Genomic DNA, 26,512 nt, shown 5'->3' on the forward strand with positions numbered 1-26,512 from the left:
CAAGAGTTACCAGCCCAACCAGCACATTCTATAAACAGCCACTGTTCACATCCCTGCAATTAAACTGTCTGCCACAGCCTTGGGGCCTGACTCAGCCAGTCCCTCCCAACTGAGCTTCCACCACCCCCTCATTTGCTGCATTCCGATGACAACACTGACCCCCAACGTACCTGCTGCCCCTGCCTGGGGTCCTTTGCGCTTGCCTCTCCTTGGAAGGTCCTGGCTCCCAGGTCCTCTCATCCAGATCCCGCTTGCCATTCAGGTCCCAGTCACCTCTCCAGGGAGCCCTCCTTGAGCACCGACCCTAGCAGGCCCCTCCCAGTCCCTCTCAGCCCATCTCCTGCTGCATTTCCTTCTTAGCATTGATCTTTCTCTGCCCTCCTTGGTGGGGTGGATGCTGATTTCCCTGTTGTACACACAGTTCCTAGCACAGTCCCTGGTATAGAGTAGGGCCTCAATTCATTATTGTAGCATTAAGGAATGAATAAAACAGCAAATCCACAAACCAGCAGACCAGCCAGGACGGAATCAAGTCTCCCAGGAATCGATGTTTTCGTTTGTTTGTTTGTTTTTTGAGATGGAGTCTCACTCTGTCGCCCAGGCTAAAGTGCAGTGGTGCAATCTCGGTTCACTGCAACCTCCGCCTCCCAGGTTCCCGCCATTCTCCTGCCTCAGCCTCCCGAGTAGCTGGGACTACAGGCGCCCGCCACCACACCCAGCTAATTTTGTATTTTTAGTAGAGACGGGGTTTCACTGTGTTAGCCAGGATGGTCTTGATATCCTGACCTCGTGATCTGCCCAACTCGGCCTCCCAAAGTGCTGGGATTACAGGCAGGAGCCACCGCGCCCGGCCGGAATAGATGTTTTTAAAGAAAAGACACTGTAAGGAACTGCAATTCCCTGAAGAATTTTTTTGTAAGGTAGCCCCCTTCCTTCCTGCTTCCTCCAACCTAAATTTGTCCAACAGCAGCCTCTGACTCTAGGCTAATGTACTAGGGAAATACCCACAGTACCACATTTTGCCTCTCCTGGCTTTGCCACCAAAGGACTGGGCACACCAAGCTTGTAGAACTGAATTAAATCAGAGAACCATCTTGCCGCTTACATGAATTTCCCAGGTAGCAAAGTTTTAAGCCCCTCAAGCTTCTCTTAAGATGCCTTTGGCTGGACACAGTAGCTCACACCTGTAATCTCAGTAGTTTGGGAGGCCGAGGTGGGTGGATCACTTGAGGCCAGGAGTTTGAGACCAACCTGGCCAACATGGTCAGATGCCATCTCTACTAAAAATACAAAAATTAGCCTAGCCTGGTGGCACACGCCTGTAATCCCAGCTACTCAGGAGGCTGAGGCAGGAGAATCACTTGAACCTGGGAGGCGGAGGCTGCAGTGAGCAGAGATGGCACCATTGTACTCCAGCCTGGGTGACAGAACGAGACTATGTCTCCAAAAAAAAAAATGTTTGTGATGAAGTGCTCATTAAAATGAATAATGCATTCTTCACATAATATGCTGACCTCAATTTAACTTCTACTGGATGGTTTGGGGTCACCAGGCTCACTTATCATGTCACTGTCCAATAGCACAGGGATGCCCATGGTGTGGCGTGTGGCATTGGAGGTCCCCACGCCCAGGGGCTTAGGCCTCGGTGCCGTGCTTGTGCTCAGTGTCATTTCTGTGTCCTCCCTAGCTGTCAGTGGTCACCTCTTGCTGCTCATCCCTCCATAGTCTCTACCACAACTTCAAATCTGCTATGAACCAAAAAACCTGTTAGAACTGTGTGCAAAGCAAGAATAAACAGGACCTGACTGAAAACTCTTGAAGCTCTCCTTTAAACAGGGTGCATGGGAGTGGGCTCATCCAGCCTGGGGTTCAGGGAAGATTTTCCCGTCCTTCTAGGTTCCAGCTGCGCCCTACAAAGTCAGAGCTGCCCTCCTAGAAGCTCAGAGAGCAGCGGAGCCCGACACGCACGTGGTGATGAGGAGCTAAGTCCCAGGGCGGCGGTGCTGAACACACGGGAAGTGGCTGCTCTGCGCCTCCACCATGAAGCCCAGCAGCGCTCAGCAAAGCCAAAGCCGCGGCAGAGGCTTTTGAAAGTTCCGTGAAATCTTGTGGCTCCAAACATGTTCCCCTCAGCTTCAATCTCCTTCACTCAGGAAAACAGAGCTCTCAAGGGAGCCTTTGCAACAAAAAAACCGGGGTTAGTGCTGAGCACGAATTTTGACAGTTACAGCAAGGACCCGGAAAGACAGAGTTTTCAAAGGAAAATGGAACCCAGGGGCCGTTCACCTGGAGACTCACTGTGAAATCGGCTCTGATTCCAAATACCTTGTTTTCACCCAGTTATGCCTTGGAAGGAAAGTTCGTGGCTCTTTCTCTCTATCCAGTTAAAACACTCTTTTTTTTTTTTTTTTTTTTTGAGATGGAGTCTCACTCTGTTGCCCAGGCTGGAGTGCAGTGGCACTATCTCGGCTCAGTGCAGCCTTAGCCTCCCAGGCTCAAGCAATTCTCCTGCCTCAGCCTCCCGAGTAGCTGGGATTAGCTGGGATTACAGGCGCCCAACACCACACCTGGCTAATTTTTGTATTTTTAGCAGAGAGGGGTTTTCGTCATGTTGTCCAGGCTGGTCTGGAACTCCTGACCGTAGGTGATCCATCCGCCTTGGCCTCCCAAAGTGCTGGGATTACAGGCATGAGCAACTGAGCCCAACCTTCCAAGAAAAGGCTTTTAACAACAGAGTATAACAGTACTTGCTTTACATTCAACAGTTTGGACTGCACATCTGTTTGGTGTGCATAAACACATACATTACTATTACATTTATTAGGCCACATCTGTTAGGGGCATGTGCATACGTGTTATTTATAGAAAAAAAGATGGAAAGTCTACAGATCAAATGTTATTTGGTGGTTATCTCCAAGTGTGCAATCATGCAATAAAGAAATGATTTCTTCTTTATATTTTTGTTTTCCAAGTTTTTTTTCTTGAGCATGTGTGATGCTTACAGTTGGATAAAAATTATTTTTAAAAATTTTTCTGAGGCTGGCGTGGTGGCTCTTGCCCATGATCCCAACACTTTGGGAGGCCAAGTCTGGAGAATCGCCTGAGCTCAGGAGTTCAAGAACAGCCTGGGCAACATAATGAGAGCTCATCTCTACAAAAAAAATACAAAAATTAGCTGGGAATGGTGGCGCACACCTGTGGCCCCGGCTACTTGGGAGGCTGAGGTGGGAGGATCACTTGAGCCTGGGAGGCCAAGGTTGCAGTGAGCCGTGTTCATGCCACTGTGCTCCAACCTGGGCAACAGAGGGACATCCTGTCTCAAAAATAAATAAATAAATAAATAAATAAATAAATAAATAAATAAATAAAATTCTTTGTCATTAAGAAAAGGAAAAAAAAACCAATCAGCCTCTGTCCCCTGTGTTTCTTCCTTTCTGTGCTGGCTAAGCCTCCCACTGAATGAGTTGAAGGGGCATGCCTAGTCATAAGGTCCAGCTCAGTTCTGAGCTGTTGGGCAGGCGAGCTGGATCTCTCAGAGCCTGCAGTGCTACCGCATGGAGTCAGAACTCTCCCATTCCTCATCCTGCCTTGGCTCCCGCAGTCCTGGGAAGTCGGATGACTGGCATTCACAAAGCCTTTCCAATCCCTCTGCTCCAGGGGCCTCACCGAGCTTGGAGAAACATCAAGAGGCTGCCCAGGAGCCTGGCAGAGCAACACAGGCCACAGGGGTCACAGGGGGCATGGTCTTTGAAGGCAGATGGACTAGAAGGAATCTGGCTTCCAGCACTTTCTGCTCCCTGCATGACTTAATGGTAACAAACCACTTAATCTCCCTGAACCTTGTTTTTCTCTTCAGCAAAATGAGAATGATAATACTCACTGGAGATAAAATGAGACAGTACACACCAAGTGTGGCATCAGGCTCAAACAGGCAGTCCTAAATGGTAGTTAGGGCCAGGCACGGTGGCTCACGCCTGCAATCCCAGCACTTTGGGAGGCCAAGGCGGGTGGATCACTTGAGGCCAGGAGTTCGGGACCAGCCTAGTCAACATGGTGAAACCCCATCCCTACTAAAAATACAAAAAATTAGCCGGGCGTGGTGGTATAGGCCTATAATCCCAGCTGGTAGGGAGGCTGAGGCAGGAGAATCGCTTGAACTCAGGAGGTGGATGTGGCAGTGAGCGGAGATGGAGCCACTGCACTCCAGCCTGGGCCAGAGAGTGAGACTTCATCTCAAAAAAACAAAACCCAGAAAGTCCAGGTGCAGTGGCTCACACTGATAATCCCAGTACTTTGGGAGGCTGAGGTGGGTGGATCACTTGAGGTCAGGAATTCGAGACCAACCTGGCCAACATGGTGAAACCCGGTCTCTATTAAAAATATAAAAATTAGCCGGGCATGGTGGTGGGCACCTGTAATTCCAGCTACTCAGGAGGCTGAGGCAAGAGAATCGCTTGAACCTGGGAGGCGGAGATTGCAGTGAACCAAGATCGAGTCATTGCACTCCATCCTGGGAGACAGAGTAAGACTCGGTCTAAAAAAAAAAAACGCCGGGGATGGTGGCTCACGTCTGTAATCCCAGCACTTTGGGAGGCCAACGTGGGTGGATCATGAGGTCAGGAGATCGAGACCATCCTGGCTAACACGGTGAAACCCCGTCTCTACTAAAAATACAAAAGAATTAGCTGGGTGTGGTGGCGGGTGTCTGTAGTCCCAGCTACTCAGGAGGCTGAGGCAGGAGAATGGCATGAATCCGGGAGGCGGAGCTTGCAGTGAGTGGAGATTGTGCCACTGCACTTCAGCCTGGGTGACAGAGCGAGACTCTGTCTCCAAAACAAAAGAACAAAAACAAAACCAAAAACGAAATGGTACTTAGTGTTGTCATTATTGAGAATACTGACAGCACAGTGGTCTGTACAGGTTCTCAACCCTGGCTGCGCTTTAGAGTGTCTCAGGGAGCTTTGAAAAGATTCTGAGGACCAGGGTGGGGTCGATATCCCCATATGGCTACAGTCACAAAAACTGCCTTTCACCATACGTTCCACTCCCTTTGCCACGGCAAATCAATGCCCATGCATCCTTCCTACTGGCTCAAAGTCACCACTTCCAGGAGGCCCGCTGCAAGTTTCCTTTAATAGCCAAATGTGAATCAGAATTCACATAGAACATGCTGCCCGATGCTAACCTTTTCATCATGACTCGGGCTACATGACGAACTATTAACAGCTTACAGTATGGGGCCACTAAAAGTATGTGGCAGTGTCTGGATATTTGCACAAAAACAGCCTGTTTCTCCTGCCACTTTGAGTTCTCCTGCTTGCTATAGGAGTTTTCCATCTATTCTTACCTTCAGCAATTATAGGTTGCTTTCTCAGTACAGGCTCCTCAAATAGCTCCAGCCCCCGCTCTAATCTGGATTGAGAAGGCAGATACACCTGCCATTCCAAACTGTGTGTAGACCAAGAGTAAACAGGCCTGGGGAGACTCCTGTGGGGCAAATCTCGAGCTTAGGATTCCAGTCCCCGCTGTCCCCAACCACGGCCCCTCAATGTACCTCAGTCTGCCCGGCCGGATGAGACGGTTTCCCGGGAGTCTAACATTGGGTGTTTCACTAAATTCTTCCAGGCCTGGAATTAATGTAGGTTTTCAAATCAAGGCACAGGCAGGGAAGTCAGGTTACCTGGTCCTGGAGTTTCTGGAACATCAGAGGGTGCGGTTCTTCCAGGATCTTCTCGTTGAGCCGAGACTGCCCCTCCACGTTGACCTGTGATGAGGCCTTGCTGGACAGAAAGGTCATGTAGATCTCCTTTGCCTTTTCCTGCATCTGGAGGAGACAGATGGGGCCTGTGTGCTATCTGCCCACACAGCCTTCCCAGCCTGAGCCCTGCTCTCCCATCCAGCCAGGCCCACAGGAGCTGCTGTGGCAAGAGAAAGGCACCCCCCACAGCCCAGGGGCTCTCAGGCCACTCCAGAGAGAATTTCTATATGGGAGAACTTGCACTGCCAAGCCCCTACCCCGCAGCCACATCTCCTGGAACAAAATTGCTGCATTAACCATCCAGAAGCCATGACAGAAAGAATCCTGGCCCGCAGAGAGCACTCAGTACCGTTTACAACCATCCTGTGGCCGGGCACAGTGGCACACGCCTGTAATCCCAGCACTTTGGGAAGCCAAGGCAGGTGGATCACCTGAGGTCAGGAGTTCAAGACCAGCCTGGCTAACATGGTGAAACCTCATCTCTACTAAAAACACAAAAATTAGCCAGGCATGGTGGTGCACACCTGTAATCCCAGCTACTCGGGAGGCTGAAGCAGGAGAATTGCTTGAACCCAGGAGACAGAGGTTGCAGTGAGCTGAGATTGCACCACTGAACTCCATCCTGGGTGACACAGTGAGACTCCATCTCCAAAAAAAAAAAAAAAAAAATCAAGTGAAAGTACGTACGCCTATCCCTACCAGTTTTCCAGTGCCCACTAGGCTGCAGACACCTGCTTGGAGGCATTCCATTTCCTTAATCCCCTGGACATGCAGCAAAGGGCATTTTCCTATTAGTGCCACTTTCCCCATGAGGACACAGAGGTCAGGAGAAGTGGCGTGGCTTATCTGAGAGCTTCTGGGAGCCCTTAGGACTGTTTGGCTCCAAGGCCTCTGAATTCTGCTCAGTTCCACTTCTGCAAGACACATTGGCCCCTCCAGGTTGTGCAGTCTGCGGCCTTCCCAGGCAGGGTGATTTCCTTTTAGGTAAGGAGATACTGAGCACAGGCAGTGGAGAAAATACTCGCTGCCCGCCCTCAAGTCCAGAGTGGTCCTGCTGGGAAGCAGCAGCCCTGATAGGTACTGGCTTCCTGTTTCACCCGAAACTAACCGAGGCGGGCTCAGGAGCACTCACGGATGGTAAGGAGATGACTTCACAGTAAGAACTGTGTCTTTAGGACAGCACGCCTCAGGGCGGGGCTGCAGGCGCAGGAGCCTTCTCCAGAACTTCCCCTGAGGGCTCAATTTTCTTTTAGAGAAAGGAGACTTCCTGTGCTCATACCTCACCAACAGCAAAAATGGGGCTGTTTCTCTGAACGTTAGACTCTAAAGCATGACCTTACCCTACAGAGCAAGGCAGACAACAAATGCCTCTAAAATGCAGCCACACAGCTATGACATATGTGTGCGGGGGGCCTTGAAAACTGCCTTTCTCTCCAAGAGCCCACCTGGGGCTTCACATGTGCTGTGGCACTTGGTTTGGGAACTCCCAAGCTCTACAAACTTTCTGCCCTTAAGGAAACCACCAGAAGGTTTTGATAGCTGGTGCATGAAAGGAAGGAAGAGGAACCCTTTTTCAGTTCAGGGCACTGAGGACAAAAGATCCTGAGAAGCCGTGGCCTGGCCATGTCCTGTTCTGTGAGAAAGCAAGCCTCGCCAGCACTTGCAGGGAGATGGCCCAGGCTGGGTGAACACCGAAAGCCATGCTGTCCACCCTGCCTTTACTGTCAATAGGAGCAGTGAATCGATGCCAGACTCAGTGATTGTCTGGAGTCTCTCCAGACAATCGTGACTGTCTAAGGGACAGGTCTGGGGGCCATCCTCAAGACCCAAGGGGGTGGCACTTAAGAGCTGGCCCTGCTGTCCTCTCTAAGACCCACCAGCTCCATGAAGCCACGGCCTCCCTCCCACCACCCCCATTCCGTCAGGAAGCGACGCTTTTGGAAAACCACTTCCTGTTTTAAAGCCACTTCATGAAAGGAGAATTTCAGACAGGCAGATGAGCAAACTCCATGCAGAGGTCTGGGGGTAGAAATCACTTTAGACCTCCCCTCCCCTTGAACATTCATACGCACACACACACACGCACACACATGCACACACGCACACACATGCACACACGCACACACATGCACACACGCACACACATGCACACACGCACACACATGCACACATGAATACAGGATATCTTGAATGAATCTGAAATAGAAAAGTGCAATGAATGGCTTGAGTCTTTGAGGTGGGGCAGAAGGGGCCGGGGGAAAGGAAGTAGGTTCCAGTGACTGCAGGTATACAAGCCTTGAGGATCTCAGCCCTGCCTTCTCCCACCGGCTGTCCCTCCCAAGTCTGTGTGACAACAGTGTCGGCGTCGAGGCCCTGGCTGACCAGATGCGGACCGTAAGCGGCTGCAGGGCTCAGCTTATCTCAGCGGAGCTAGGAAGTGTGACTGAAAAGGGAAACCCTGAGACGGCGACCACAGGCCAGTCACGGGAAGGCCTGGTGTCCAGACCGGGAACATGAGCAGAAAAGAAGAACCAGTCTCTGGAGCTATTTTGGTAGATTTTTCCAGAGCTTTGTTAACCCTATTCTAGCTACTGTCAGGGCAGGAACAAAGCTGGTGGAGTTGATTCTGTGTCTGTGGCCTGGAAGGATGGCCGACTTCTCTTCCACGGCCCTGACACACGTGGCTGGCCACAGCCTGGACCAGAGAGCCCCTTTCTCCCTGGGGAGACCCGAAGTGTCCAGCATCTGAGGCTGTCCTGGCAGGCACTGGAGAAGGGTCCCACCTGGGCTCATCAACTCGGGGACTGCCCATGAAGCACCTGCACCCCAGTGAGCACCTTCCAGGCACCCCACAAGGCTGGGGCCCTTCTTCGAGGCCTGGCAGTGCCTCAGCTGTGACAATGCTCAGCCAGACGCCAGCTCTCGAACCCCACTCCCATCCCATCTGCTGGCCTCCGGCTCCTCTCCACCCCGTCTTCTTCCAGAGATGGAATGTGGGAGATAATTCCTAGGAAAATGAAAAGATCAAGACACTAACTTTACTAATATCAATTTCAGAAAGAGAATGAGGCAAAGAAAATATCCAATAAATGATATGAGAATATTTTCAAGAACTGGCCGGAAATGGGAAGCAGTCGGAGGAACAGCAGATGACTCTGCAGAGACCCAGAAGAACGAACCCCAAGGCCCTGCACGGGTGAGGAGGGGGTGCCAACAAGAAACGCGTCTAGAGACGGCAGGAGCTCGAGGGCATCAGGTAGCCCAATGAAATTGATGAGGGCGGCAGAAAGAAGCCATCAGACCTCCAGGTCCTCCACCCTGACCACCAACCCTGAGCAGACAGGTGGCTCCCTCCCCACCTTCAACAGAAGAGTCGAGTTTTCTTTTCTAAAGAAACAGACCCAGGGAGGCTCCAGAACAGAGGCACAGAGGATGGCAAGAATGAGATGCCAAACAGAATAAAGGGATTCAGGGAAATTCCAAATATAGACCCCCCCCCAGGAAACTTCTCCTGATACAGTTAATTAGAAATATGTTTAGTTTAGGAACATATCAGCCTTGTGGCCCCCCAGGAACAGACTAGGGGGCCCTTGTCTGGAGAAAACAAAAAAGCAGGAAAAACTCAATAGGAGGATCTGAAGATAAAGTCAAAATCTCCAAAAGCCAAAAAAAAAAAAAATTTTTTTTAAATAGGAAGAATAAAACATGAAATTAAGGGCTCAATGCATCGGTGAAAGGTCATCATTGGAAAAGAGACCAGAGACAATGGAAGGAAAAAAAGTTACCAAAATGATGATGATAATAATAACAACATAAGACCATTTCCCGGAACTACAAATTTCCAGATTATAAGGCTCCACAAAGAATTCACACAATGAATGAACCCTGCCTCTGCCTCCAAAGCCCCTGACTGAAGAGTTTTAGAATACTAGTGATGAAAACATCCTGACCAGGTGGAGTGGCTCACACCTGTAATCCTAGCACTTTGGGAGGCTGAGGAGAGAGGATTTCTTTTTTTAAATTTTATTTATTTATTTATTTTTTGAGATGGAGTCTCACTCTGTCACCCAGGCTGGAGTGCAGTGGCGTGATCTCAGCTCACTGCAAGCTCCACCTCCCAGGTTCACGCCATTCTCCTGCCTCAGCCTCCCGAGTAGCTGGGACTACAGGCGCCCACCACCACGCCCAGCTAATTTTTTGTATTTTTAGTAGAGACGGGGTTTCACCATGTTAGCCAGGATGGTCTCAATCTCCGGACCTCGTGATCCGCCCGCCTCATCCTCCCAAAGTGCTGGGATTACAGGCATGAGCCACCGCACCCGGCCGGAGAGAGGATTTCTTTTGAGACAAGCCTAAGCAACATGGTGAGACTGCTTAAACCCAGGAGGTCCAGGCTGCAAAGAGCCATGACCTCACTATATTCCAACCTGGGTGACAGAGTGAGACCCTGTCTCAAAAAGAAAAGAAAATTGCTGGGCATGGTAGTTCACACCTGTAATCCCAACACTTAGGAAGGCCAGGGCATGTGGATCACCTGAGGTCAGGAGTTTGAGATCAGCCTGACCAACATGGCGAAACCCCCGTCTCTATTAAAAATACAAAATTAGCTGGGTGTGGTGGAGGGCGCCTGTAATCCCAGCTACTTGGGAGGCTGAGGCAGGAGAATCGCTTGAATCTGGAAGACAGCGGTTGCAGTGAGCCGAGATCATACCACTGCACTCCAGCCTGGGCAACAAGAGCAAAACTCCATCAAAAAAAGAAAGAAAGAGAGAGGCAGAGAAAGAGAGAGGGAGGGAGGGAGGAAAAGGGAAAAATAGAAAAGGAAAGAAAAGAAAATAGATCCTGTACTATCCCGGAGAGGGAAAAAAAGAAAAAAAAACACAACAGTTTACATATAAATTACTGATTCTCAACAAAAGTAGAAGACTAAGGGACGCTGTCTTCAAACTTCTAAGTGTGTTTCACCCCAGAATTCTACGCTCTGTCGGATTATCAGTAAAGTAGGAGAGTAGGGGAAAAAATAACATTTCCACTCAACAAGGTCTTTACCATCTACCTGCCAGACCCCCTTCTCTGGAAGCTATTGCCAGCTGTGTTTTGGGCTCTTCTCTCATGAGTCATTCTGGAGGGAAGAAGTCATTCTCGTGTGCTGTTCCCAAAATGAGGGAATGACTCGGGAGAGAAGAGGACTTGGATCCAGGAAATGGAATGCCTTCGTCCTACAAAGAGGAAGGAAGTTCACCATGTGTCAGGCATGGGTCTAGACTCTCGGAGACAGTGGGGAAGAAGAGGCCTCCCACTCCCAGATCCCAGAAAACAAACCACCCAGAAGACAGGCAAGTAAATGACATGGATACGCAAAGTTGGTGTTAAAACAACGGAGGCGAGAGTGGGATTTGTATCGACCCCTCAACTGCCTTAGTTGATGGAGAGAGAAAAATCCTCCCCACGGTCTCCCTGCTGGAACAGATGTGATAAGTTTGACTGTGAAATCCAGTTAGGTTAAGTGCACAACAGAGGATTAAAAACAACTGGCCAGGCGTGGTGTCTCACGTCTGTAGTCCCAGCACTTTGAAAGGCCGAGGCAGGCGGATCATCTGAGGTCAGCGGTTTGAGACCAGCCTCGCCAACATGGTGAAACTCCGTCTCTACTAAAAATACAAGAATTAGCCAGGCGTGGTGGCACACATCTGTAATCCCAGCTACTCGGTAGGCTAAGGCAGAAGAATCACTTGAACACGGGAGGCGGAGGGTGCAGTGAGCAGAGATCACACCACTGCACTCTAGCCTGGGTGATGAGAGCAAAACTCCATCTCAAAAACAAAAACAAAAACAAAAACAAAGAAGGAAATTCAGTTAGGCAACTTCTCCCGGTGCCTATGCTGCCCCACACTTTCTGCAGTAATTTAGAGCTTACTGCCTGGTTTTACTTCCTAGGCAGTGGGACTCACTAGGGAATGCCTGGAGTCAGAAATGTGGCTCTGAATTATTTTTTGTTGTTGTTGAAACAGCATCTCATTTTGTCACCCAGGCAGGAGTTCAGTGGCGCAATCATACCTCACTCCAGCCTTGACCTCCCCAGGCAACTACAGGCACAACCCATCATGTGTAGCTAATTTTTTTTTTTTTTTTTTTTGGTATTTTTTTGTAGAGACAAGGTCTCACCATGTGGCTCAGGCTGGTCTCGAACTTCTGGGCTCAAGTGATCCACCCACCTCGACCTCCCAAAGTGTTAGAATTACAGGTGTAAGCCACTGTGCCCAGCCTCGGGCGAGCTGCTGCTTAGCCACTCAGATCATATCCCTGCATCTTCGAATGGGAACAATGACTTACACTGGAGCCCAAACACTCCAGGCCAAACACCCCAGGTGTCACCAATGCCTCCACCCAATCTGCATTCTCAGGCAGTGACAGGAGGGTGGCATTCTCTGCACCAAAGCAATTGCCAGGTGCATTCCAGGCTTAAGGACACAGACTTTCAAGAAGTCCTATGCTGGGCCAAGCACAGTGGCTCACACCTGTAATCCTAGCTTTTTGGAAGGCCAAGACAGGCAGATCACTTGAGGTCAGAAGTTCGAGACCAGCCTGGCAAATATGGTGAAACCCTGTCTCTACTCAAAAACAAAAATTAGCCAAGCATGGTAGCACACGCTTGTAATCCCAGCTACTAGGGAGGCTGAGGCAGGAGGATCGCTTGAACCCAGGAGGGAGAGCTGCAGTGAGCCAAGATCGCACCACTGCACTCCAGCCTGGGCAACAAAGTCAGATCCTGTCTCAAAAAAAGAAAAGAAGTCCTGTGCTGGATGTCAGGGGTACAGGCATGGAAAGGGACTGCCCGTTCTGGAAGCTCTCTCTTTAGGATGTGGACAGGGCAGAGCAAACCAACACCAGACCTGCCTGACCTGAAAGGCTGGAAGCGGCACATGGAAAGTTTGACCCCTCCTTCCAACCACTCCACTGAAGTCCTGCAGGGGCTTTCCAGTCCTGCTCACCTTGGCACCCAGGTTCCCAGGTGTGGCTGCCCTGTCAGCCTGAAGCACAGCACAGCGGCCTCCCCTTCAAACATGCCACTCATCCCTTGTGGTCTTCCCTCAGCTCTTCTCGCCAGCCCTGCCTGCCCACACACTGTCCCTGCTCCCAGGAACGCCCTCCCGATCGCCATGCCAAGTCTCAGCTAAAAAGCCACTTCCCCTGGATCCCTCCCCGTTGCCCCGGCCTTGCTCCCACGACACAAGCGCTTCCCATCTCTATACTCATCGCACTTGCACAGGCTTGCTTCGCTCGAGGCACCCTTTCCCTGGAGCCGCTCACCTGTCTGTCCCTGGGCTGCCTCCTGTTCAGTGCCAGGCACCAAGCAGGCACTTAACAAAGATTTGGGGAATTCAACTGAACGGAAGCACAGAGCAGCATGGTGGTGCAGAGAACAACGGGTCACTTCAGGGAGCTGGTTCAAGTCCTAGCTCTGCCATGGTGCGGGGACCTCACTTCCTTGTCTACACAGCAGGGGCGGACTGGTCCACCCACAGGCCCCTCCTACCTCTAATACTCGAAAGAATAAGGCAGGGGAATAGACATCTGTTTGCTTGCTTGACTCTGAGCTAGGATTTTATGGTGAGGCTGGTCGCAGCAGTGGCACAGTCTAGCATTTATCGATGGTGGTCCCCGGGCCCTGTCCTCGGTGCTGGGGACAAAGGACAAAGACGAGGCTCTTGTTCTGAAGGCCCTCAGCCTGAATCCTAGCATTCCAAAGCATCTCCCAGCACCTGCTTCTCACTTTCCCCTGAGGCCCCTCTCCACCCAGGAGGCTCTGGCCAACGTCATCCAGAGGAGACCTTGAGGAGAGAAAAAGTCAGAAAGCCAAACGCAAGGGTCACACCCAGCAATGGCTTTCTAGGTGGGCCTGGGACATTCAAGTCAAAGAGAATCCATCTTAGAATCCTCCCTTGCCACCTCCGGAGAGGAAGGTGGCAGAGAAAAGGCCGTGCTGTGCCATCTGGGGGATGTGTGTCTGCGCCCTGAAAGGCCTTTGAATAAACCCATGATGTACATTTTCCAAGCAGTTGTCTGCAAACGCCTCACAGCTCCTGGCCCATGGATTCCAGCTTTTGGAGACGAAGGCTCAAAAACTGGCAACTCACAAGCCGCATCTGCCCGTGGGTATGTTTTGTTTGGCAGGCAAGGTTTTAAATTTTTTTAAAATTAGTTCCAACATTTAAAAATCATCTGGTTTCACATAAGGATCCAAATGTCCAGCTTCTTTAGAAAAACAGGCAGCACTAGGTGGAATATAAGAGATGCCTTGGGAAGAAAGGCCCCAGGATCCCAAGGCAAGCAAAGATCTAGGAGATCACCATCAGTAAGTTGGCGGAGACAGACCCTGAAGCAGGGGAAGCCCAGACAGCCACAGGCCCTAAACCACCAGCCGCAGCCTGTGCAGGCAGACAGAATGTCCTTAGCTGGCCCCAGTCCCCAACATTCCCTCCAGCCTCACACCAGGAGCCTCCTTCATTCACATGACTTACTGGCTCCTGCAGGCATTTAGCCAGCAGCCTCTTAGAAAGATGCAGGGCCAGGCCTCATAAACCCACCCAGGGCACAGGCCTCCTTCCCCAAAACCTCATCTACCCTCCCTTATACCCAACCAGCTGACACTAGGAATGAAGGTAAAGAGGAGGCATCTACCCAGGAGAACAGTCAGAGACTTTCTCCACAGGATGCTCGCCAACTATGGGACGCTCAGTACGATATTCTGAATAATTGACAATCCCTCTGATGCACCTTGTGCTTTTATCATTACGCATCTACGTATCGTTTTACCATGTCCAAAAATGATAACATGTCAAAATCTGGGGGAAAAATCCTCATAACTTATTCATGAAGAAAAAAGTTCTATGCAATGAGGAACTCTAAATGACATAAATTGTTATTTTTATTTTAAATATTGATCCATTTGAACAGCTCCATTTAAAAATGGGTTAACTCACCCTTTTAAAAAGATTAATATTTGATCAACACAAGATACCTAATCTGAAGCTTAAATCTTCCCCCAAAACTAATATGAATCGGGATTCTTTAGGCAACTTCGGAATCTATTGGAAAGGCAGTTGTAACTTCGTAAGGAAAGGGAAAAAGATTATCAAGAAAGTGATTACAGAGTGGAGGAAATACCTGTGTCTTATCTTGCATTTTCTTAAAATCTTCACATGCTAGCCAAAACAACACATTTTCTTCACTGAATTCCTTTTTTAAAAATTCCTGTGGATACAAAGAAAAAGAGTCACACAGTATTCTACTTCTAAAAAAAATAATAAAACAAATGGCATTTCCCTTCAAAGACTGATGTGGCAAAATTCAATAGAGGAGCATGGTCCAATTACCCATTGAAAACTCTACTTTGAAAAGCAAATGAGTATGTTTAACGTTAAAGCTATAATTTCATATGCATTTGACCTTAATGGTTTTGATGTTGTAAAGAAGAGTACAAATGAAGCAGGAATTTACTCATATTTCTAAGCTGACAATAAATTACCAAAAAGTAAATTAAAGTGGAAGCTATATTGGTTCCTTCCAGAGAGTGTTTCAACAAAGTACATGCCACTAAACTCAGGCTCTTTTTTTTTTTTTTTTAAACAAAAGAAAAGAAAACACATTAAGCATGTGTAAAGACACCACGACACAAACTATTTTAAGTTGGAGCTATGTGTGTTTTCTTACGGCCAATCTTGGGCAGTCCATGGCACCGCCAGCTACTCTGCTGTGCAGAGACCTCCTGAGTTGCAAACACCGCTCACAGTGGCCTGGTGACCAGGAACTAGAAGCCTAGTACCACATGCCACTCCCTCCCTGGGAGCCCCAACAGGGACCAACTGCATGAGGACTCATCCTATTCCTGACTCAAGACTTAAAGACAGAAGTGACCAGGACTCATTCTTGAAATACACATGTGGTCTTCCATCTGGCACTGGGGGCTTCTGCTGGTCAGAAAAGTTATTTCTGGATGGCATCGACAGTTCCCCATTCATCAGCCCTGCTCTCGGAGGTCCCTTCGCCAAGTTCGCATTGCCAGTCTCTCTCACTCTGTCAACAATGCATTCTGAGAATCCTCCATGCACGAGAGAACAAGCCTTCACATCAGAGAGACCCAGAGCTGAGAATTCCTCATACAGACTCCACCAATGGGCACGGTATCTTCTCTCTCCTCCACCCTGTACCCCTCCCACCTCACTATACAAAAACCAGAAACACGCTGCCCATCTGTGACAGCGTTGCCAACACAGTCATGACAGATGAGAAAGTCTCACCCTCAAGCTGGGATTGACAGTACTAAACTCTCAAGCTAGCATAGAGAGTGCTAAGCTGATACAAAATGCTGAAATGGCCTATTTCTCCCCTGCATGCATCAGAACTTCCGCGCATACGGCATCCATCCCGATTAACAATGAAAAAGACGAACCCTAAATCTTTTCACGCCTTCCGGGTCTTCCAGCAGATTCTCCAGGGATGCCGCCCATTTGGCTGAGGTCTTGAGGCTCTGGTGGCTGCTGCTGGAGCTACCATCGCTGTCGTGGATGTCTGCAAAGCAAAGTTCAGACTGCGTATGTGGCCAAAATACACTGTCATTTTAAGAAGTCTGCATGCAATGGTCGGTACTGCCATCACCATCACGGCTGATATAAACCAAGTTATGTCTCAGGCTCTGTTCTAGGTGCTTAACATGATGGACTCATTCTTGTCACACAACCCTGTAAGGCAGGTACTACTATTTCCTCCATTTTACAGATGGGGGTAAACTGAGGCTCAGAGGGATGAAGGGACCTGCCATTTCCCACCAAATCCTTCCCCTACTCTCATGTCCACTGGCCAATTCGGTGGCAGCCCTCAAGTTGCCCTCAAACCCTCCTCCCAGAGAACCGTGATTCAACAGCAACTGCTTCCCCATGGCGCTTTGTGCACAGACTTACAATTATGATGCTCTGTTGTGACTATTTACATGACTGACTCCCACTAGTCTGAAGGCTCCTATATGTTCTCATCTTGTACCTCCAGCACCTAGTTCGTTACCTGGCATAGAGATTAAAAAACTCATTGCAGGATTGGATCCACATGACGGTGCAAAATGTCAGAGGGTTGCCAGAATACCCAGGCATCAAGATAAATGTCATTTCAGGCAATAGCTTTGTTTGCTTGTTTGTTTGTTGTTTGTTTGTTTGTTTGTTTTTGACAGAGTCTCACTCTGTCGCCCAGTCTGGAGTGCAGTGGCACAATCTTAGCTCACTGCAACCTCTGCCTCCCAGATTCAAGCAATTCTCCTGCCTCAGCCTCTCGAATAGCTGGGATTATAGGCGATTAGCAACACGCCCAGCTAATTTCTGTACTCTTAATAGAGACGGGGTTTCACCATGTTGGCCAGGCTGGTCTCGAACTCTTGACCTCAGGTGATCCGCCCACCTCAGCATCCCAAAGTGCTGGGATTACAGGCATAAGCCACCGCGCCCAGTTCCTCAGGCAATACTTTTTTAAAAAATCAAAATTTGTGCTAAAAAAATCCATGATGAACAAAATACCCAAATTTTCCAAATTTTAAATAAAGACAGGATGAGTTATACTGATTTTTCCTTTTGCTTCAGGGTCCAGTATGGCTCAGCATTACACTGTTATTTTTTCCTGACTTTATTTAAACTTGGATATTTTGTTCATCACGGATGTTTCTGCATTCATTTTGATCTTTTAAAACACTGCATTAAATGTCATTTATAGGCTGGGTGCAATGGCTCACACCTGTAATCCCAGCACTTTGGGAGGCCAAGGCAGGCAGATCACCAGAGGTCAGGAGTGAAACCTCATCTCTACTAAAAACACAAAAATTAGTTGGGTGTGGTGGCGGGCACCTGTAATCCCAGCTCCTTGGGAGGCTGAGGCAGGAGAAATGCTTGAACCCAGGAAGCGGAGGTTGCAGCGAGCCAAGATCACACCACTGCACTCCAGCCTGGGCGACAGAGCAAGATTCCATCTAAAAATAATGATAATAAATAAATAAATAAATATCATTTATCCTGATGCCTGAGGTTTTTGGCAACCCTCTTACATTTCCGTACGCAGAGAAAATGGATGAAAACTCTTTGCATCTGCACATCTTCCACCTCACTCTCTTTTTTTTTTTTTTTTTTTTTTTTTTTTTTTTTTTTGAGGTGGAGTCTCGCTCTGTCGCCCGGGCTGGAGTGCAGTGGCCGGATCTCAGCTCACTGCAAGCTCCGCCTCCCGGGTTTACGCCATTCTCCTGCCTCAGCCTCCCGAGTAGCTGGGACTACAGGCGCCCGCCACCTCGCCCGGCTAGTTTTTGTATTTTTAGTAGAGACGGGGTTTCACCGTGTTAGCCAGGATGGTCTCGATCTCCTGACCTCGTGATCCGCCCGTCTCGGCCTCCCAAAGTGCTGGGATTACAGGCTTGAGCCACCGCGCCCAGCCACTCTCTGACTCAAGACACTGAGAAGTCTCCTGTGGGGGATGGGCAATCTCCAAATAACACACTTCAGCGGCTTGCCTACCTGTGGGAGAGGGAACAATGAAAGCAGGCTTCATTCTGTGTCATGTGATCCCTTCCTGGAGTCAAGGAAGAACCATGGAATGTCACTTCAGATGGGGCCAGGTTCAAAACCCAGTTTCCTGGCCAGGCACGGTGGCTCACGCCTGTAATCCCAGCACTTTAAGGGGCTGACACGGGTGGATCACTTGAGGTCAGGAGTTCAAGACCAGCCTGGCCAACACGGTGAAACCCTGTCTCTACTAAAAATACAAAAATTAGCTGGGTGTGGTGGTGGGTGCCTATAGTCCCAGCTACTTGGGAGGCTGAGGTAGGGAAATCACTTGAACCTGGGAGGCAGAGGTTGCACTGAGCCAAGGTTGTGCCACTGCACTCCAGCCTGGGCGACAAGAGCGAAACTCCGACTCAAACGAAACGAAACAAAACAAAACCAGTTTCCTCGATTCAAAACTATGGGATCTTGGGCAAAATTCTTGTGTGTATTTGAAAATCATCCCCCATCTCTTGGGTTATCATAAGGATTCAAAAATGGAAGCTCATTAGGCACCTAGCAGCACACCTGGGACACAGCAGACGCTCAGCAAATGTGAGTTCCTTTCTCCCCATCCCTAAAATAACCATCCATCAAGCAAACTACTTCCATAACTAACACTTTTTCCCCATTGACTTTTTTTTTTAAACTAGAGACATATTTCTATAAAAAAAAAAAAAAGTTCGAATCTAAGAGAAAATAAACTTTTAATTAAGAAATCAGCAAGGCCGGGCATGGTGGCTCACTCCTATAATTCCAGCACTTTCGGAGGCCGAGGCAGGCAGATCACAAGGTCAAGAGATCGAGACCATCATGGCCAAAATGGTGAAACCCTGTCTCTACTAAAAATACAAAAATTAGCCAGGCATGGTGGTGGATACCTGTAATCCCAGCTACTTGGGATGCTAAGGCAGGAGAATCGCTTGAACCCGGGAGGCGGAGGTTGCAGTGAGCTGAGATCGCGCCACTGCACTCCAGCCTGGTGACAGAGCAAGACTCTGTCTCAATAAATAAATAAATAAATCAGCAAAGTAAATCACTTCTACATGATATTTTTTTAAAAATAAAGTCTCCTAAATATTAATTGCTGCAAACAGCTAGGGAGCCACACAGCTAAAAATGGTTTTGGAGAAAATCTGTATCAGAGCACACTGGACTTACTGAACAGTGACAGCTTCGGTGATCTCTGATGTTCTATGGGGGGTCAAAATACATGTTGATTTCTTGATCCCCTGGGACTCCGAATCCAAGCACTTGGGGAAACTACCAGGATTTTAGACATTCACCAGATGACATGAGCTAAATTAGAACCAGGCTGGCTGGGCACAGTGGCTCACGCCTATAATCCAAACAACTTGGGAGGCTGAGACAGGAGGATGGCTTGATCTCAGGAGTTCAAGACCAGCCTGAGCAACACAGTGGGACCCCATCCCTATAAAATATTTAAAAACTAGGCTGAGGCCGGGCGCGGTGGCTCAAGCCTGTAATCCCAGCACTTTGGGAGGCCGAGACGGGCGGATCACGAGGTCAGGAGATCGAGACCTGGCTAACATGGTGAAACCCCGTCTCTACTAAAAAAATACAAAAAAACTAGCCGGGCGAGGTGGCGGGCGCCTGTAGTCCCAGCTACTCGGGAGGCTGAGGCAGGAGAATGGCGTAAACCCGGGAGGCGGAGCTTGCAGTGAGCTGAGATCCAGCCACTGCACTCCAGCCCGGGCGACAGAGCAAGACTCCGTCTCAAAAAAAAAAAAAAAAAAAAACTAGGCTGAGCACGGTGGTTCACACCTATAACCCCAGCATTTCGGGAGGCCCAGGTGGGCAGATCACTCGAGCTCAGGTGTTCGAGACCAGTCTGGGCAACATAGTGAAATCCTGTGTGTACAAAAAAATACAAAACTTAGCTGGGCATAGTGGCATGCGCCTTTAGTCCCAGCTATTTGACAGACTGAGGCGGGAGGATAGCTTGAGCCCAGGAGTTCAAGGCTGCAGTGATCCATGATTGGGCCACTGTACTTCAGCCTGGATGACAGACTCTGTCTTAGTCAATCAATCAATCATCAATAAAGCAGAAACCCGGCAGGGACCATGCTTCAGTGCTCATTGGCAATAGAGTACATAAGAGAATTATTTGGGGCAAATCCTTTCCTCTAACCATGAAGCAAACTCACTTAAACACATCACCAAATGGAGCTGATGCTTTTCTAAAGTGACCCTCCAGTTCGTGGATATTAAATTAGTTCCGGCCGGGCGCGGTGGCTCAAGCCTGTAATCCCAGCACTTTGGGAGGCCGAGACGGGCGGATCACGAGGTCAGGAGATCGAGACCATCCTGGCTAACACGGTGAAACCCCGTCTCTACTAAAAAATACAAAAAACTAGCCGGGCGCAGTGGCGGGCGCCTGTAGTCCCAGCTACTCGGGAGGCTGAGGCAGGAGAATGGTGTGAACCTGGGAGGCGGAGCTTGCAGTGAGCTGAGATCCGGCCACTGCACTCCAGCCTGGGCGACAGAGCAAGACTCCGTCTCAAAAAAAAAAAAAAAAATTAATTAGTTCCCTGTTCTCTTTGTAAATGCCGCAGTGGCAAGCTCCTGAACACTGAGTTTCTTTCCAACAAAGTATAAATCCAATTAAAAGATCGTTATTACAAGAAATTTCTGCAGCAGGGTTCATTCTGCCAAACATTCCACTAATTTACTCTTCTGCTCTTTGCCCAGAGAACACAGTTTGACAATTTACTCCATTTCCCCAGCAGATCTTCTCTTAAGTAAATAAATCTAGAGACATAAGTTCACTGTTCCAGGAATAATCTAGGCAGCTGCAAATTTCTCTTGCCATGGCAGAACCACTGTGGCCATAAGTTTTCAACCTTGGTCTGAAAGGATTCCAAAACTCTGGACATTCTTTTCCATAATAAACCAGACCATGTTTGGGTTTTCACTGTCACACTGTCTTGCAAATAAATACACACAGTAGACTACCATTTAGCCAACAGAGTGTCTGAGAGTTAAGAGAGTTGACCTCACTGTTAGACAATCGCCAACCCCCACCCTTTATTTCCTACTCTAATCATTTTTGTATATTAGGTTTATGTGTCTGTTTTCATTTGAACAAAAAGTCTCCACAAAAGATACAAAAATTAGGCCAGGCATGGCGACTCACACCAGCACTTTGGGAGGATGAGGTGGGCAGATCACGAAGTCAGGAGTTCGAGACCAGCCTGGCCAACATGGTGAAACCCTGTCTCGGCCGGGCGCGGTGGCTCAAGCCTGTAATCCCAGCACTTTGGGAGGCCGAGGCGGGTGGATCACAAGGTCAGGAGGTCGAGACCATCCTGGCTAACACAGTGAAACCCCGTCTCCACTTAAAAAATACAAAAAATTAGCCGGGCGAGATGGCGGCGCCTGTAGTCCCAGCTACTCGGGAGGCTGAGGCAGGAGAACGGCGTGGACCCGGGAGGCGGAGCTTGCAGTGAGCTGAGATCCAGCCACTGCACTCCAGCCTGGGCGACAGAGCGAGACTCCGTCTCAAAAAAAAAAAAAAAAAAAAAAAAAAAAACCCTGTCTCTACTAAAGATACAAAAAATTAGCCTGGTGTGGTGGTGCGCACCTGTAATCCCAGCTACTAGGGAGGCTGAAGCAGGAGAATTGCTTGAACCCAGGAGGTGGAGGTTGCAGTGAGCCGAGATGGTGCCATTGCACTCCAGCCTGGGTGACAGGCAAGACTCTGTCTCAAACAAAACAAAACAGAAACAAACAAAAAACCGCAAAAAAATTAGCTGGGCATCGTGGTGTGGGCCTGTAGTCCTAGCTATTCAGGAGGCTGAGGTGGAAGGATCACTCGAGCCCAGGAAGCAGAAACTACAGTGAGCCGATAATGCGTCACTGCACTCCAGCCTGGGTGACAGAGCCAGACGCTGTCTCAATAAAACAAAAAAAAAACAAACAAAATCATAAAAAAAGAAAAGAGGCCCAGCGCAGTGGCTCATGCCTATAATCCCAGCACTTTGGGAGGCTGAGGCTGACAGATCACAAGGTCAGGAGTTCAAGACCTGCCTGGCTAACATGGAACACAAAAATTAACTGGGCGTGGTGGCACGTGCCGGTAATCCTAGCTACTCAGGAGGCTGAGGCAGGAGAATTGCTTGAACCCGGGAGGCGGAGGCTGCAGTGAGCTGAGATTGCACCACTGCACTCCAGCCTGGGTGACAGAGAGAGACTCTGTCTCAGGGAAAAAAAAAAAAAAAAAGAAAAAAATGTTACAACCAAGGGGGAAGGGGAAGCAGGTTAAAGTAAGTAAATACATACATACATGCATACATACATACATACATACATACATACATACATAAATGTTACAACCAGTCTAGTAATATTAGAAGAAATAAATACTCTTTCTCAATAGCAAAACAGGTTTACTTCTGAACTTAAGAATAAAGCAAAACCAAGATTTCCCAGGTGCCCAACTTCTGGTACCTGGATCCACAAAGTTCCAATATTCTTCTATCCCTTTTTATTGACAAAAGCTTCCGTTTCCGACAGATTACACAAGAAAGCAGGACTGATATGAATAGGTGGAAAAAATGTCAAGCATGTTCTCCAGCAGTTTTACGATCTCTCCAGCTAGGGAAGACCTGCCTGTGATATGTTTGTTTCAATTTTATCATGCTGTTTGATTTTTGTTGTCATTGTTTAGTTCAGCTATAAAACAGTTTTGCAATAAAAGTTTTGAATAAAACTTTTGAATAAAAGTTTTTGGTGTTTTGTTTTGTTGTCTTAGCTTCTAGGCTCTTTAAATCATTTTAGATCTTCAAATTTTTTGCATGCAAAAATGCATATTTTTCAGCAAATTTACTTTCAGACTAATCTGTCATTAGCTAATAATAATGGTTAATACTTCAAATGGGCCAGGCATGGTGGCTCACACCTGTAATCCCAGCACTTTGGGAGGCTGAGGTGGGTGGATCACTTGAGGCCAGGCATTCAAGACTAGCCTGGGCAATATGGCAAAACCATGTCTCTACAAAAAATACAAAAATTAGCCGGGTGTGGTGGTGCACTCCTGTAATCCCCAGCTACACAGGAGGCTAAGACAGGAGAATCACTTGAACCTGGAAGGCAGAGGTTGCAGTGAGCTGAGATTACACCACTGCACTCCAACCTGGGCAACAGAACAAGAATCTGTCTTTAAAAAAAAAAAAAAAAAAAAAGGCTAGGCGCCGTGGCTCATGCCTGTAATCCCAGCACTTTGGGAGGCTGAGGTGGGCGGATCATGAGGTCAGGAGTTCAAGACCAGCCTGGCTAACACGGTGAAACCCCGTCTCTACTAAAAATATAAAATTAGCCGGGTGTGGTGGTGGGTGCCTATAGTCCCAGCTACTTGGGAGGCTGAGGCAGAAGAATCGCTTGAACCCAGGAGGCAGAGGTTGCAGTGAGCCGAGATTGTGCCACTACACTCCAGCCTAGATGACAGAGCGAGACTGTCTCAAAAATAAAAATAAAAAAAGGTTGGTGCAGTGGCTTACGCCTGTAATCCCAGCACTTGAAGAGGCCGGGCGGATCACGAGGTCAAGAGGTCGAGACCATCCTGGCCAACATGATAAAACCCCATGTATACTAAAAATACAAAAAATTAGCCAGGTGTGGTGGTGCACGCCTGTAGTTCCAGCTACTCGGGAGGCTGAAGCAGGAGGATTGCATGAATGCGGGAGGCGGAGGTTGCAGTGAGCCGAGATCATGCCACTGCACTCCAGCCTGGTGACAGAGCAAGACTCTGTCTCAAAAAATAAAAAGAAAAACTTGCAAATGATTTACAACTTGCTGGGTACTGTTCCAGGCTTTTACCTGAATTAAATAATTCAGTTCTCACAATAACCTACTGATGTGGTTAGTATTATTTCCACTTTGCAGATGAAGAAACTGAAGCACAGTAACTCACAAGGGTCCCAGCTAGAAAATGGGAAATCACGGCCCAAACCCAGGTGCTCCTGCTCCAGAGTACATGCTCGTTACCAAAGGCTCTACTGCCATTTTTAGTTTTTATATCTGCTGATCTTTGTACTCAGAGACCAGAACACAACAGCCTTTAAGAGACCAAGAACAATCACACTTTGGGGAAAAAACAGAAAACTGGGTAAGAGTCCAATCCATGCAGGAAAAAAAAAAAAAAGTCACATAAGACCAGGTGGAATCATCTAGCACACAAACACAATGTATATCCGTTTTCCATTTATGCTTATGCTGTCCTATGTGGCTTCTGGCGTCAGTAAAAGCCATTATTTCAAGGATGGGTGAAGCATCACAGTGCAGATGGCTGGGGCTGGTTGCTTGGAGCTTATTTTATGATGCATTATTTATAGATGCTATGATGTCATATCTAACAGAGACCTTCTCCAGACATTAATTCCTTGGAAATCCATACTCAAAAGGCATCTGTAACACTCATCAGAGATGAATGCTCACAGCATGGATTTCTGCCGTTAATCTGCAGGAAGGTCTGTGTAATTATCCTGCATAGACAATTTCTCCAAGTCAAATAATATTTTAGTAATATCTCACTATCCAGTTTCCTCAACAGCAGAGTCAACTTACATCCTCAGAAGGTTGTCCTAAGAACTCCCTCAAACTCACAGGCTATTAAACATTCAAGTCCAGGAAAAGGCAGAGATATTAACCCTAAATTCCAAAGTGGTTTGGTACAACTCACATGCACAGGCGTGCACCTTTAAACTACTCTACTGTGTAAAGAAGTTTCAAAGAAAGTACACACCCCACAAAACTTATTTAAAACCTCTTGTCACCTGTGCCACATCAAGTGTATTACATTTTTTAAAAAGTCCTCCCAATTTAGAATCAGAGAGTCATTTTGTTACAACTGGTGATCTGTGTAAGGCTCCAGAGAAACTGGGTCATGGAAGCATCGTCTCTAAATATTACTTAAGTGTTTATCGGCTGCAGTATCTAGCTGCTGAGAATAACTACCCCGCCTGCATGCAATTCCCCTGCTGGGGAGATTTGATTGAACCACAGTTAGCAGGAAATAACATCAAAAGTGAAAAAAGTTTTTCAATAATCATAGTAATAGCCAGCATCCAAGTCAGGAGAAGGAAAGCAGATGAAAGAGGGTTGTCTCCACTCAGAAAGGTCATCGTGGCATTTTCACACGAGGGCACCGGCCTCACAGAAAGCCAAGTGTTCCTTCTGGCCCTTCCAAAGTCACCTGTGCACCTCTGTGTCCTCACAGCACATTCTTCCCAGCCCCTGCCCCACCCAGGGCCAAGGCGACTGCCGACATGGAAAGGGGTAGGGGCCATTCCTTACGTTCCATGCTCTGGGGTCCACCTGAGAAGTTCCACGCAGACCAACAATCCACTGCCTTCCAAGAGACGCCTTGTGTGAGAAAGGCAGAGACTGGAGGGCTCCCGAGCACCCTTGGGTCCGAAGAAAAAACAAGCCTCAACATCCTCTTTTAAGTGGACTAAACAACAGATGGCCACTGGTTTCCAGTTTCTACCAGAGGGAAGGAAATAAGAACGCCAAACTGTTATTTGTAGTCTCCCTAGACTCTCCACTTTCTAGGCAAAGGCCAGAAAAATGAAAATGGCCCCGCAGCCCTAGCCTGAAAACAAAGACCCTGTCATCAATTTTCTCCACTTCCAGAAGCCCCTGTGTGTCCTCTGGGGCCTGACATTTCTGCGTAAAGCTGCCCTCACTCTCCTACTCTGCTCAATCTGTCCTGCACCCTCCCTGGAGGCAAAGTAAATGACTTTTTCCTCCAAGGTCAGTCAGGTGGATGGTGCATTTCTTGAAAGCAAGGGCTGCGTCTTCCTCAGGGTCAGCATGATGTCTGGTACTCAAGTATATATTTTATAGTGAAAAATATTTGCTAAGGAATGAGCAAAGTCGGGCACCAGGCTAAGGGTAGAGGGCACAGAAAGGAGGACGGATAGCTATTAAAAATAGTTGAGGCCGGGCGTGGTGGCTCACGCCTGTAAACTCAGCACTTTGGGAGGCCGAGGGGGGCAGATCACCTGAGGTCAGGAGTTTGAGACCAGCCTGACCAGTGTGGAGAAACCTAAAAATACAAAATTAGGCGGCGTGGTGGTGCATGCCTGTAATCCCAGTTATTCAGGAGGCTCAGGCAAGAGAATGGCTTGAACCCAGGAGGTAGAAGTTGCAGTGAGCCGAG

The 26,512-nt window shown here is 48.4% G+C and overlaps 1 protein-coding gene across 2 annotated transcripts in view; it reads right to left on the reverse strand.

Annotated features, from left to right (window-relative positions):
- RGS10 (regulator of G protein signaling 10) overlaps positions 1-26,512 on the reverse strand; it is a 42,875-nt gene that overhangs the window by 10,565 nt on the left and 5,798 nt on the right. The window contains exons 2-5 of one of the 2 annotated variants that reach the window (XM_030941289.1): positions 16,212-16,330; positions 14,927-15,013; positions 5,681-5,824; positions 5,371-5,487 (exon numbers count right to left, since the gene is read on the reverse strand). In XM_030941289.1, coding sequence (XP_030797149.1) covers positions 5,386-5,487; positions 5,681-5,824; positions 14,927-15,013; positions 16,212-16,330 — 452 coding nt within the window. In that variant the 3' untranslated portion in view covers positions 5,371-5,385. Of the gene's footprint in view, positions 1-5,370; positions 5,488-5,680; positions 5,825-14,926; positions 15,014-16,211; positions 16,331-26,512 lie in introns of those variants that run through there. The other variant, XM_010375977.2, reaches the window with a different exon arrangement.

The sequence above is a fragment of the Rhinopithecus roxellana genome, chromosome 11 (genome assembly GCF_007565055.1).
Source record: "Rhinopithecus roxellana isolate Shanxi Qingling chromosome 11, ASM756505v1, whole genome shotgun sequence".
Lineage (NCBI taxonomy): Eukaryota > Metazoa > Chordata > Mammalia > Primates > Cercopithecidae > Rhinopithecus > Rhinopithecus roxellana.